The 12376-nt window shown below is 42.4% G+C and overlaps 3 protein-coding genes across 8 annotated transcripts in view; 1 reads left to right on the top strand and 2 right to left on the bottom strand.

Moving 5' to 3' along the window:
• Positions 1–994, bottom strand: part of HNRNPR (heterogeneous nuclear ribonucleoprotein R) — a 37374-nt gene extending 36380 nt beyond the window's left edge. Inside the window, exon 1 of one of the 6 annotated variants that reach the window (XM_039325535.1) lies at positions 754–994. Coding sequence is in view for 3 of the 6 variants with exons in the window: in XM_039325537.1 (XP_039181471.1) it covers positions 754–828 (75 nt within the window). In the remaining 3 variants the exon portion in view is untranslated. The remainder of the gene's footprint in view (positions 1–753) is intronic. The other 5 variants (XM_039325536.1, XM_039325539.1, XM_039325537.1 and 2 more) reach the window with 5 other exon arrangements.
• Positions 995–2688: 1694 nt separating this feature from the next.
• On the bottom strand, positions 2689–5047 carry LOC120300044 (ATPase inhibitor, mitochondrial-like). Its single transcript, XM_039325543.1, has 3 exons — positions 4911–5047; positions 4639–4751; positions 2689–2943 (listed from the first exon to the last, which is right to left on the bottom strand). Exons 1-3 carry the CDS (start codon positions 5001–5003, stop codon positions 2802–2804), a joined length of 348 nt encoding a protein of 115 aa, XP_039181477.1. The 5' UTR covers positions 5004–5047; the 3' UTR covers positions 2689–2801.
• Positions 5048–5865: 818 nt separating this feature from the next.
• LOC120300154 (dnaJ homolog subfamily C member 8-like) lies at positions 5866–11405 on the top strand. The gene is made up of 5 exons (XM_039325778.1): positions 5866–5934; positions 8944–9045; positions 9905–9961; positions 10922–10988; positions 11192–11405. Exons 1-5 carry the CDS (start codon positions 5866–5868, stop codon positions 11392–11394), a joined length of 498 nt encoding a protein of 165 aa, XP_039181712.1. The 3' UTR covers positions 11395–11405.
• Positions 11406–12376: the final 971 nt, after the last annotated feature.

Raw genomic sequence — 12376 nt, 5'->3', positions numbered from 1 at the left:
AGGAGCTCGATCCGCACCGCGGATTTACCTGCCAGCGAGGCCACATCGACCTCAACGCGCCTTTCCTCCTCCTCCACGCCGGTGCCTAGGCTCGGAATCATACCCGCCCATCCCCTCGCGTGTTTATTTACCATGTGAGCCCGCTGACTTCCACTGGACTTATTCCTAGGAAAGCAATCCGACAACTGCAGCCTCCGGGCGGCAATTCTAAACCCGGCCTTTCACCGCGGAAGGCCGAAGGGCGAAAGCTGAGATGGTTTTCCGGCGGCTAACGGGGCGGCCCCGCCAGAAGCAATGCCAGATGGGGAGAGGAGCCGCCGCCCCTTCCGATCGAGATGCAGCTCGCAAGCCGGGCGAGGCCCAGGCGGGTAAGGAGCCGGCCGTTCATTCTCCTTCGCTCCCCGGTCGCAGCGAAGGCCCAGAGCGCCGTGATCAAGCCGACCCTCAGCGGCCCCCCGAGTGGCCCCCGGCGAAAGTGGGGCGGGACGCTCCACTCTGCCCGCAGCCAGGACCATCCCGTCAGATGCGGCGGGGCCCTCCACGCCCGGGCGCATCCGCAGGCGCGATGCGGCCACAAAAGGCTCCTTGAGCGCCGTCGCAGCGCCGCCTGGGCCTCGCCCTGCCGGCCGCTTCCCCGCCCACCCCCCATCCGACGCAAGGCCCACGCGCAGCTGCCGTCGCTGCTGCCGCCGCCTCCTCCTCCGCCGCCGCCGCCGGGTTTGCTCGGCCGGGCGCGTCCTTGGCAAGACTCACCGGAGCGGGACCTGCGCGGCGCGGCTGGAGCAGCGGCTGCAAATGGCGCGCGCTCCTCCTCTTCCCTCCCCTCATGGACGGCGAGAGCGATCCCGGCAACGCGAGGGGTTTCCCGGAACTGTTTCCAGGGACTGGGTTCGATGAGCCAATCGGAACGCAGTGTTTCAGAAGGACAGACCAGATTTCCTGTAGACGCCGGGAGGCTGGACTCGACAGTGATTTTTCTAGCCAATCGGGCCCAGGGCGCCTTCTGGCCAATCCGCTGAACGGATAAAACTATGGCGCGCCGGTAAGGTCGAAACGGAGAGAAGGAAAGAAAAAGCAGGATTTCTCTGAAAATAGAGGGGGGGGGGGGTCCCGCTCCAAGCGTAGATGAATTCATACCTGAGGTAGCCGGGTTTAACCACTTCAGCCTTCATTGGCTAGCAAAACCTCTCTCATGGGAGAAAGCTTTCTCATGGCCAAAACTAGACTTGAGAGTTCTTGACAAGCTAGTCTTCTATTTGCAGAGATTATGCCGATATAATAATAATAATAGTAATAATGACTTCTATTATCGTTCTGTGCAGTTAAACTAATAGCCTCTCATTCGATAAGTTTCTATTCTAGGAAAAACGTTGAAATTGAAACTGCAGTCCTAAATACATTTATTAGGAAATAAATCCCACAGGAGAGTATGGCGTAATAATGGAGGTGCTGGCCAAGAGACTGAATTTTAAGCCTTCCATAAAAGCTAGCTGGAGAACTTGGCCACTGTCTCTCAGTCCAATCTATCTTACAAAGTTGTGCAGAAATACAAAGCAGGATTATTAAGTACTGTACGTTCATTGCCTTGAGTTACATGTATACACTGTGTGTGTGTTTGTGTGTACCCAGATGGAGAAAGAGGAGGGTGGGATAAAATCTAATAAAGAGACTGCAGTGTAATCTTGGTATTTTTCCTTAATGATGCTGTGTTCATCAGTGTATCCTAATGACAGATTGGATCCATATTTTAATTTATTAATTATATTAAAATATTATAGGTAGTATTTCTGATCAATTTTTAATAATCACTGCATTTGGTTAACTGTTTTAACTGTAAAATATACTAGTATCTATAGCCTTCATTTTGGATTATCATTTTTACAGATTTTTGGCTTTAAAATACAAGACATTCTAGTTATTTTTTCCTCTGAATTTAGTTATTTAGATACTAGATTTTTGTGCTATCCATCTTGTCTGGAAACCTTAGATTTTTCATCACCTTTCCTCTCTTTGGAGTCACACTATGAGAAGAACAGGGTTTTTTTTATTTTTTAATCTCTAAATTGATAAACTAAGTATAACTGCTAATAATGCTTGAAGGCTATTCTGCCCCAATAAATGATTATTATTTCCACATATACAAATAAGTTTCTGTAACATGAAAGATCACTTTGCCTCTAGAATTATACACCCTTAAAGACGATAGTTAAATGTTCTCAGAAGTTATTTTTAAAATTCTGATTTGTTAATATTGTTAAACTTTTTTATCAGAATAGAAAACACTACATATTCAAGAATATTTTTAAGCTTTACTTTGTACATGAACTAGCCTAGTATTAAAATTCATTATATCAGATGGCTAAACTATTTGCCATTTCTGTTGGATTACCTAGTCCTCTAGGAAATTCTTAAGAACTAGAAAAAAGTTTTTAATGTAATCCTTCCCCCCACCCCAAAAAATCTCTCAATTCCCTCAAATTGCTCCGGACAAGAACAATTTTCCATCCTTGGGGAGAAGACACTGTGTAACAGTATACTTTCAAGCCATAGGAAAAAATAGTGGCCCTTCTGAAATTTACCTGGCAAATTTTTAATCATATATTTCTTCCTCTCAAAAATCATGATTCAAGAAATACCTATCCATAATTATTATATAAGTACTAAATATTTTCTAGAGAAGACATTGACTTTGAAGATAGAGTGAACTGTTTATTTCACACTGTGGTAGGAACCAAATTCTGGGTATTCACAGGGACCATTTTCAAAACAATGCCAGATACCACATCAATAATAGCAGCAACTTAATCATCGTCTTGAAGATTCTTGATCTTGTACTTATGACGTTCAATTTCTTTCTGCAGACGGTCTATTTCTTTCTTATGGTGACTTATTTCCTCTTCATGATGTTTTCTAAGATTTGCCAACTGTTCTCTCTCTTTCTCCCTGCAAAAATATTAGGATAATATATATTATTGTCATTTATTCAAACCTCAGCTAAAATATCATGAAAAATAATGGCACAATTATTCACTTCAAAATGCAGTCCTTACAGCATCTACTAAATGACTACCTCACAGGTTATCCCATTGCTAATCAGCAAATACATTAATATAAAGATGGCCTGGCTCATTTATAAAGGTAATAACATGATTTAAGTTATTTGCTATTGAATATTCCATCTTTCCTTTTACAAACTCAAGACTCATTTCCCCCATTCCTCACAACTTGTTAATGCAAAACATTTTGTTTCAAGTTTGCTGTTCAAAATTCCATGAAATATTCTGCTTTAAGCGTAGAATTGCTTTTTCAACATATCAAGCATTCAGGGATTTAGCTAGGGGAATATTTGGCCAGATGGACCTGAAATGCAATAACTGGAGCATGAGGTGACCTCCAAATCTAACACTATAAATTTGTATGATTATCCTCTGAAACAGGGAGAAACAAATAGGAAATGTGGAGCTAAAGTAGTATGAATAGTTACAATCTTTCACTGCTTTCAGGTGTTTAAAGCAGTTCATGTGCATATTCTAGAGCAGGGGTAGGCAACCTTGGCTCTTTTATGACTCGTGGACTTCAACTCCCAGAATTCCTGAGTTGAAGTCCACAAGTCATAAAAGAGCCAAGGTTGCCTACCCTGTTCTAGAGTCTAGAATTTATCCTTAAAATAAATCCATACAAATAAATTGATATTATCTCCCATATTACAGACAGTAAGTATTAGGGATAAGATGCCTGCAATTTTTTTATAGCAGAAACCAGGTTCATAATTATTGAAATTTATGAATTTAGGTACCATTTAGTAATTACAGGAATAACTGGTTTTTTCCTCCGATGAGATGAAGTCAGTTTATATATCTCTTAATCCCAATTTTATCACAACTGTGAGATAGGGCTGACTGGAAGATGTTTGGTTCCAAATTAAAGTCCAGTGTCCCCTTGAGATAAATTATCAGTTGACTATCTGGACACATCCATATTTTCTTGGCAACATGGAATTAGTTTGCCTACTCTTTCTTTGCTGTTTCAGAGCTAATCCCTCTCACTTCACAGCCAAAGGAATATGACTATCTGCATATCACTATTACTAAAGGAAGACTTGACTTTGGGTCCAGCATCTTCTAACTTGCCTTGTCACCGAAAATATTTATATATGAGACTCTTGTGCAACGTGAGAGGGGAAAGACAGTTGTGGAAAAAGGAAGAGAGACCCAGGTTCGAATGTGTATCACACCAGGGAGACACGTGTTCAAATGTGCTATCAGTCACAGAAGAATCCTGAGTGAGTTTGGGCCACACATTCTCAGCCTTCCCCATACAATTCTTATTACTAAGAAAAAAAATCAGAAATGGAAAGGCAGTTCATACCATCTTGAATTTCTGAAGGAAAAGCAGGTCAGAAATTGAAAATATGTCACTAAATCTAAAAAAAAAGTCATTTACTAAATGAGTGAATTGCAGAATACCATAGATGAGGGTAAAACGGAAGCCCAATCAGTGTTTCAGCCTGTGTTTCTCAGGGTCTTATGTTCAACTCTAATCTATTTTTTTTGTTGTTCTGGCGTGGCATTCCACGGGTAAATCAACTTGCTCGCTAACTCGTGTTTAATGTAATGTGTGAATTCAGACATAACATACCTGAAGTAGCGTTCCTCCTCAGCCGCTTCCCGTTTTCCAAATGCGCCGCCAGCTTCACGGATGGATCCGCCTCCACCCCCGCCTTTTCCAGCACCTCTGCCGAGGTCACCCAGCTCAGGAGGGGAGGGAAAAAGGAGGCATACATTTTAGACGCTACCGCCTTTGCCTCCAGCACCAATTCAGACCCGCCCGCCTCCCCTTCTCAGCGAAGACCTCCCCGAGGCCCTACTGCACTGGAGGCTCTGCAGCCGAACCACCGATACCGACGCTACCTGATCGGAGCCCGAGCTCCAGGCCCGCTGCTGCTGGGGCAAAGCCATCGCTCCTCGCAACCCTGATCTGAAAATCGCACCAACAGCAGCCATCTCAGCTCTGTCCTTGGAAGTGGATGGGTGGGTGTGTCTGACTGCTGGAGGAAAAGGAGGGGCAAAGTGAAGCGAAGGCCAATCGGAGAAGAGGGAACGAACTAGGCCCAATCAGATCCATGCAGGAACTATAGAGGCCAATCGTTCACATTTTGAACTTCCGTCGTCTCAGGGAGCTCTTCTAGGCACGTTTGTATATGGAGAGGCGTGACTTAAAGGATCCGCCCCTATTCTTGGCTTTTCCGGGATACTTTTCTGACATTGACTGTAAACATAGAAATATGTAGCGTGTGGACTTAGACTTACCATGCTGGCTGAGGAATTCTGGGAGTTGAAGTCCACAAGTCATAAAAGGGCCAAGTTTGAAGACCCCTGTATTAAAGGATCTTAATCTTTCCTCGTTTTTGAACGATGAGAAAGATTGATTTCAATCTCTGAAAAATAATTAAATTAGGCTTGTGCGGTCTGCTTGCAAGGGATTGTCTTTTTGTTAGCAAGTCGATCTTTCCTCGTTTTGGGTCCTGGGAATTGAAGTCCACACAGCTAAAAGTGGATGAGGTTGAGAAACACTAGTGCGGAGGATAAAAGAAGAGAAAGGAGCTGACTATGGGTCAGCTTTTCTTGTTCCAAAAAAAGCAAAGAAAAATAAACCAGAAGTTTTGTTGTGCCTAAGCGAGCGGGAGTAGAACTACAGAACACAGTACCGGCTAAGACACAAGAAGGCCTCGGCGCTTTGGTCCTTTAATAGCCGCCCCGCCCTCCCGCTCGGAAAGGCAGATGTTGCGGGTCACGTGTCAGTGCCCATGCGGGATCGGTCCGGATCAGGTGGAAAGGGCGCGCGGCCGGTCACGTGGTACCAGACATGGCGGCTCCGGGCGAGCGAGAGGCGGGCGGCGGCGCTGAGGAGGCGTTTCTCACCTTCTACACGGAGGTATCGCGAACCGGTCTCCGTCACTGCAGCGCGGAGGGACGCCTTGTTCTTCTGGCCCGGGTCACAGGGCTCGTGGCTGTAGTGGTTTCTTCCAGCCGGGTTGGGCTTCTCCCTTCCGGCCGATTGCTGAAGGTGCCGGTGCCTCGCGGTCCTTCTTGCCAGCTCGGCCGTTCTTTCCCCCTTCCTGGTCCCTTCGGATGGAGCGGGTGGGGAAGCGCTGCCTTGCGGGGGCGTTGGGTAAAGGAGCCCTTCTCGGCCTCTCGTGCAAGGCGCGGTATGTACCGGGGCCAAAGAAGCTAGCTTGTCACCTTTGAGGGCTTTTGCCTTCCTGCCACTCGTCGCCATTTGTTGCTCTGGCTGGGGCACATGGAAGCTGTAGTCCGAAGGGCGCTCGGGGCCGATCCCTGCGGTGGCTACAGTTGGCACGGAGCCTATTAATGGAAAACTAGCTAGAAAACGAGATGGGGCAGGGAGCCAAGGGAATTCCATCGCTTGAGTGTAGGAGAGGAACAGCACTGATTGCTAGCCAGTTTTCTTATTTTTCATCAAATTATTATGTGACTTATATGTGACTTAACATATTTAATTATTATTAAATATGTTAAGTCACATATATGTGATGACATGTTAACATTTGCTCTGCAATCACCTGTGCACTTATATGTCCTCAGGATTTGGGCCCAAACTACTGTGATTACAATGTTTTCAGTGGTTCCCAGCTGCAAAATTTCAAACTCCTAAGATTTTGGTCCTGATCTTCCTGCTCCTAAACTTATTCCTTTTCTATTTTCTGCTGATCCCTTACATATATTCTTTATTTTTGTTCATTTTTTCTTTCAAATCAAATCCCAGTTGATTGGTAATACAACTTTAGGATTTTGTTATAACTTTATCACTTCATCAATTGTTACAGCTATTAAAGAGAACAGTATCCAGGTTATTTGCTTTTGAGATATCTTCCCATTCTGTAAAATGGTGGGTTTTCAAATCTTGGACCGTTTGTATGGGGCTAAATGTAAATTTACCTAGTTGTTGCATTTTGCCCTATCTTGTTTGTGGTTATTTGTATAGTATCAAACATTATACCAAGTTCAACCAATGCTGCTTCTTAGAGCAGCTCTTTTCAACCTTTTCACCGATTGTACCACTTTTAGGATATGGCAATATTTGAGCAAGGTGTCAAAAACTTGATGACCAAAAAAACCCAAAACTGTTCAATGTTGCAATTGCACTGAAATGACATGACCATTTTTCAAACTTATGACTATTGCAGCATGCTCAGGGTCATGTGATTTATATTTGGATGCTTGGCAACTGATTCATATTTATGATGGTCACAGTGTCCCCTTTTGCAACCTTTTGACAAGCAAAGTCAATGGCAGGGTTGCTGGTGGCCAAGTGCTAAGGCAGGACTTCCCTCCCTCCCTCTTTCTCATTCCCATCTCCTTCTGAAGGAAGAATTTGAAACCCCCCCCCATATTTTCCCTCTTCCATATATTCATCAAACAAGGGAAAGCCTCCAGAGATAGAAAAGACAAGCAGCTGAGGGAACTAGCTTTAAAAGGTGCATTCCCCTTTAAGAATTAGCTACCAGCTAGAAAGGAAAGTTAAGGAGCCAGCAGCCAGCAGTTAAGGAAGAAAAAAAAATGTAGTAAGTACTGGCTGCTGGCTAAGTCAGCCTCCCCAAATGGCTCCATAAGTAAAGGAATGCTGCAGGCAAAATCAATTCAGGAGAAAAATACTTCAAAATCCCTTGCAGCAAAACTTACAGCTAACAATAGTAGAGCAATAGAATCTAACAGGAGACATCAGCCATCAGCCAAATAGAAATTGCCAAACACTCCTTAAGAACACAAAGCCCACATTGCACAAATCCCAGAACTTCAAAGTCACAAAAGAACATGGAGAATTCCACTCTCCATCTCTCTCCCTCCATGCCTCACCTCCAGCCGATGCTGCCTTTCTTCATTCCTCTCCCCCATTGCAAGTTTCTTACCTGTTTGTTGCTGCCACAGAAGTTGTAAATCAGCTCATGGCCGTCCTGCTTGATCTCCTCTCCCCCCCACCCTCCTCCTCCTTCTTCTTCTTCTTTCCCTTCAGTGCACCTAGAGCTGACTCCAGCTCCTCCCAAGGTTGCCTCTTTTTTTTTTCTCTCCCTCTCCCACCCAAACTGCCTCCTTTTATAGCCTCCCCTGTCTCCACCCCCTCTTCCTCCTTTCTCTTCTGGTGAGCTAGAAGTGAGCCTGAGGCTTTGCCTCGCCTCAGCCACTGCAGCTCCAGAGGACTTTCTCACAATTAAGTCCTGCGCTGGCTTGTTCCCTCCCCCACTACACTTGGTTGGGCAGGGCTGCATACCACCTGCCACGTGCTACTGTACCACAGGTGGGACATGTACCAGTGATTGAAAAGCCCTGTCTTAGAGAGCTTCAGAAGAGGAGAAGGGCACAATTGTAATAACCAACATTTTTTTTTATCCTGTTGCATATATAATATGTGGATTTGGGCATCAATAGGTGGTAGCAAAGAGTTATCTTTCTCTCTGCTGCCATCTAGTGATTCTCTGGTATAGAAAATGGCATCCTTATTGAAATATAAAATAAATTGAAAATGATGTGATCATGCACATAAGTGATATTATTTTGTTGTGTTTATTCAACAATTTAATTCAGTTGGGTTTATTCAGCATACTTAGTTCACTGAGTTGCTTTCAATGAAGTGTACATCATAATCTTCCCTAACAGTGTCTTCCAAATGTGTTGAGCAATAGTTCCTATTATTTTTAGCATTTTCCTGTGGAGTTTTAGGTGTTTATGTCAGTGTCCCCCCTAATCTAATTGACTTTAGCTCAGTTCACAAGATATATTGCCATAATTAATTGAGGCTTTTTGGATTAACCCAATTATTATTTGTATCCCATCTTTATTATCCAACAGATCTTCTGCCTCCTATTTTCCCTACAACAATTATCTGGTGCAATTCTGGTTATTAATCATGTGCTAATTTCTACAGGTAAAGCAAATCGAAAAGCGAGATTCTGTTTTAACTTCAAAAAATCAGATTGAAAGGCTTACCAGGCCTGGGTCCTCCTATTTTAATCTGAATCCCTTTGAGGTATGTTTAAATCTGTTTTCTTTATTCATTGTCCCACCACTGCAGGTTTTTTTGTATAGATCCTGTTACTTGAAAGAGATATGCAAACTAGCAGGGTTCATTCCTGGAACATTCTGGATATGTACCATTTGGCTTTGCACACAACAATTTATTTGCTTGTGTCATACCACTTGTGGTAAACTTTTATATTGGCATGTTAGTTGCTTGCTCTCATAGTGAATCATTTCATTAAAGTATTTGAGAATCCTCCAACGTTTTATTTTTGAACCTAAGGTTTACTCGTTCTTTTATACTACAAATGGCATCACTCTTGATCCCCTCTAGAAATGAGTCAATGAATTAATAAGAGGTAACCTAGTTATTTAGGCATTCACTCTAGATTTGAAGTACATTTTGCAGCAGAGTAAGAATTCAGCCCATCCGTTTAAATTCATACATGCATTTGTGTCTTCTTGATTCACTATTGGAATTTTAACAAGTGGCAGTATAAAACGGTGCTTTTCAGAGTGCCAAGAACCATATTTTCTGGTCCTTTACCCTTTTTGCTACTTTTCCATCTTCATCTTAGTGTTTGATAACCACTGAGCATGCCTAATTGTTGCTGGATGGTTTTAGAGATTACTCCCTGAAGAATTTCCCTACTGAAGGATTTTGGTTCTGTACTTTCTTGATGATCTTAAAGTTTCTGGAGCATGGAGATAACTCGTTTCATGAATAGTGCTGTTTGTGTGTTTTCTAGGTACTACCTTTATTCTGACTCTGTAAACCGCTTAGAGAGGGCTGTAAAGCACTCTGTAAACTTTAAGTGCTATTGCTACTTTTATTTTATTTTTTAAATGTCACTTTTGGACTTTTCCAGGTACTACAGTTGGATCCTGAAGTCACTGATGAAGAAATAAAGAAAAGATTCCGTCAGGTATATGGCTTCTATAGTTTGCTAAACATGGAGAGACCCTCTTGGCAGTTGTAGGGATCAATAAATTTATTTGAGAACTGCAGCTTACTGTTTCATTGAACATATGCAGCATGCAAACTTAAATTTACAAAGTGCTTTGTAACTCTATATAAACATTCATGTGTTTGGAGTTATCCCAATTGCTCTAATTTAAGGGATTAAATTGTTTCATTACTTTGAAAGACTAGTAGTCAATGCAGCATGACTATGCAGAAGGTTAGATAGATAAGCATCGGATATATAATAAAAGATGAAATCAAAGAATAATTCGCCAGGTTATGATTTGGCAAAGAATTATGTTTGGTAACTATGATGCAGAGTTTTGGTTTGTTTCTGTTGTATTTTTTATTGTGTATTTTATTCCCAGATATTCCCAGAGTAGCAACCAATTAGAGTGGCCTATAAATAAATATGCAATTCAATTCAATTCAATCTTTATTAAGGTCACAGACCAGCACAAAAATAAATATGCAAATTTTCTCCCTTCTCCTCATTCTGTTTCCCAAACAGTTAGCAATACTGTTCTGATAGCTTTCTTGAGGTATGACAAAATTTCCTCCAATCTAGAAACTTGTGTCTGAATTTGGATGTTTTGTACTGAAATCACAAATATGAGTACCTAAATACATTTTATAGCTTATGTTTTTTATCAGTGTTTTATCACTTTAAAATGTTTAATAAAGAGATTGTTAGAACATTCAGTATTATAATATTGAATAAATCACACATTTGTGTCCTTTAAGAAATTAATATGTCAATAACTCTGAATAGTACTTGCTACACTTCCCTGGCTATATAGCATTGAAGAAATTGGCTCAATGAGATTGAGGAATGTTTGTTTATTATAACTGGAAAGAAGGGCTTGGTTTATGTGATTATTTCATATATTTTGATATAAGTCCATGTTCTTTAATTATATAGTTATCCATATTGGTCCATCCTGACAAAAACCAAGATGATCCTGACAGAGCACAAAAAGCTTTTGAAGGTACTTCCCTGTTGTTTCTATGTTCAAGATTTCAGGCATTAGCAGTGTATCCAATAGGCAATTCTGATGTTAGCATGAAAAGATAAATTACATGTTGCCTTTTTTGCTAGATTCCTAAAAACAAATATGTCTTTATGTTTTCTCTAGTAGTATAGATTTTTCAAGTTGTATGAATGTGCTGATAGAAATGTTTGGTTTGTCAGCTGTCGACAAAGCATACAAGCTATTGTTGGACCAGGAGCAAAAGAAGAGAGCCTTGGATGTGATACAGGCTGGAAAAGAATATGTGGAGCACATTGTAAGTATCGCACATGGCAGCCAGCCTGTGATCCAAGGGGAGAGGTGTGAACTACAGCAGTTGGCATCTGTCTGTGTATTGCTTAGACTGAAAATTATATATGTTTAAATTATTCCAAAGCTTGCCTATATTTTAAGCAATTTGCGCCACAGCTTTGATGAAGATTAACTGTGATGATAAAGAGAAGGGGCGTTGTCTTACCTGAATGCCTTTTCCAGCATGACGATGGAGAATCCACAGATGGGTTGATCTTGCCTTTATGCCCTAGACCACAGGTCGGCAACCTGCGGCTCCGGAGCCGCATGCGGCTCTTTGAGCCTTCCCCTGTGGCTCCCAGCCTCCTCTGCCTTTGCAGAGAGAGACAGAGACAGAGAGAGGCAATTGCGCTTCCTTGCCTCTCTCTCTCTCTCTCTCTCTCTCTCTCTCTCTCTCTCTCTCTCTCTCTCTCTGTGTGTGTGTTTGTGTGTGTGTGTGTGTATGTAAAAGAGAGTGCACTCACAGTGTTCTCCGAGGAGCTGAAAAGCTCACTGGGCGGAGCTCCTCCCTTTGCTGCGTCTCTGCAGGAAGCAGGAAGGCTGACTCAGGAATTCTGGGAGTTGAAGTCCATGAGTCATAAAAGAGACGAGGTTGCTTACCCCTGAGCTTGTTGGACAACAGCTTGAAGCTTGCCAGGTGAGCAGCAGATGGGGGGGCGAGAAAGAGAGAGAGGGGGGGGAGGGGGGAGAGAGAGAGAGTGGGGGAAGAGGAGTGGCAGACCAAGGGCAGATAGAGAGGGAGGGAGGGAGAGACAGAGAGAGACCCTTTTGACATTTAAAAGGAAGATAACACTGCATATATCCTTTTTTTTACCTATGTGTGTATGTAATTTTATTCTCTTAAAGCATTCTCTTGATGATCATTGTTTTAATAGTATGGATATTCCCAAGAGCCATATTTTTACTTTTATTTTTAATGTGTGTGTGTGTGTGTGTGTGTGTGTGTATATATATATATATACACATACATACATACACACACACACACACACACACACACACACCTATAATAAAGGTAAAAAAGGATATATGCAGTGTTATCTTCATTTTAGATA

This window comes from Crotalus tigris, unplaced genomic scaffold, assembly GCF_016545835.1.
Source record: "Crotalus tigris isolate CLP2741 ecotype Arizona unplaced genomic scaffold, ASM1654583v1 scf7180000024338.4412243, whole genome shotgun sequence".
In the NCBI taxonomy this organism is placed as follows: Eukaryota; Metazoa; Chordata; class Lepidosauria; order Squamata; family Viperidae; genus Crotalus; species Crotalus tigris.
Note: the sequence above shows the minus strand (reverse complement) of the source record. Positions and strands in the feature narration are given on the sequence as shown.

Bases quoted from the DNA above. Each gene is read 5' to 3' on its own strand.
- LOC120300154 (XM_039325778.1), top strand. From the start codon at position 5,866: ATGGCGGCTCCGGGCGAGCGAGAGGCGGGCGGCGGCGCTGAGGAGGCG. The intron at 5,935-8,943 runs GTATCGCGAACC...TAATTTCTACAG, and splicing joins TTCTCACCTTCTACACGGAG to GTAAAGCAAATCGAAAAGCG. The intron at 9,962-10,921 runs GTATATGGCTTC...TTAATTATATAG, and splicing joins TAAAGAAAAGATTCCGTCAG to TTATCCATATTGGTCCATCC.
- LOC120300044 (XM_039325543.1), bottom strand. From the start codon at position 5,003: ATGGCTGCTGTTGGTGCGATTTTCAGATCAGGGTTGCGAGGAGCGATG. The intron at 4,752-4,910 runs GTAGCGTCGGTA...TCCCCTCCTGAG, and splicing joins GGAGCTCGGGCTCCGATCAG to CTGGGTGACCTCGGCAGAGG. The intron at 2,944-4,638 runs GTATGTTATGTC...ATATTTTTGCAG, and splicing joins GAGGAGGAACGCTACTTCAG to GGAGAAAGAGAGAGAACAGT.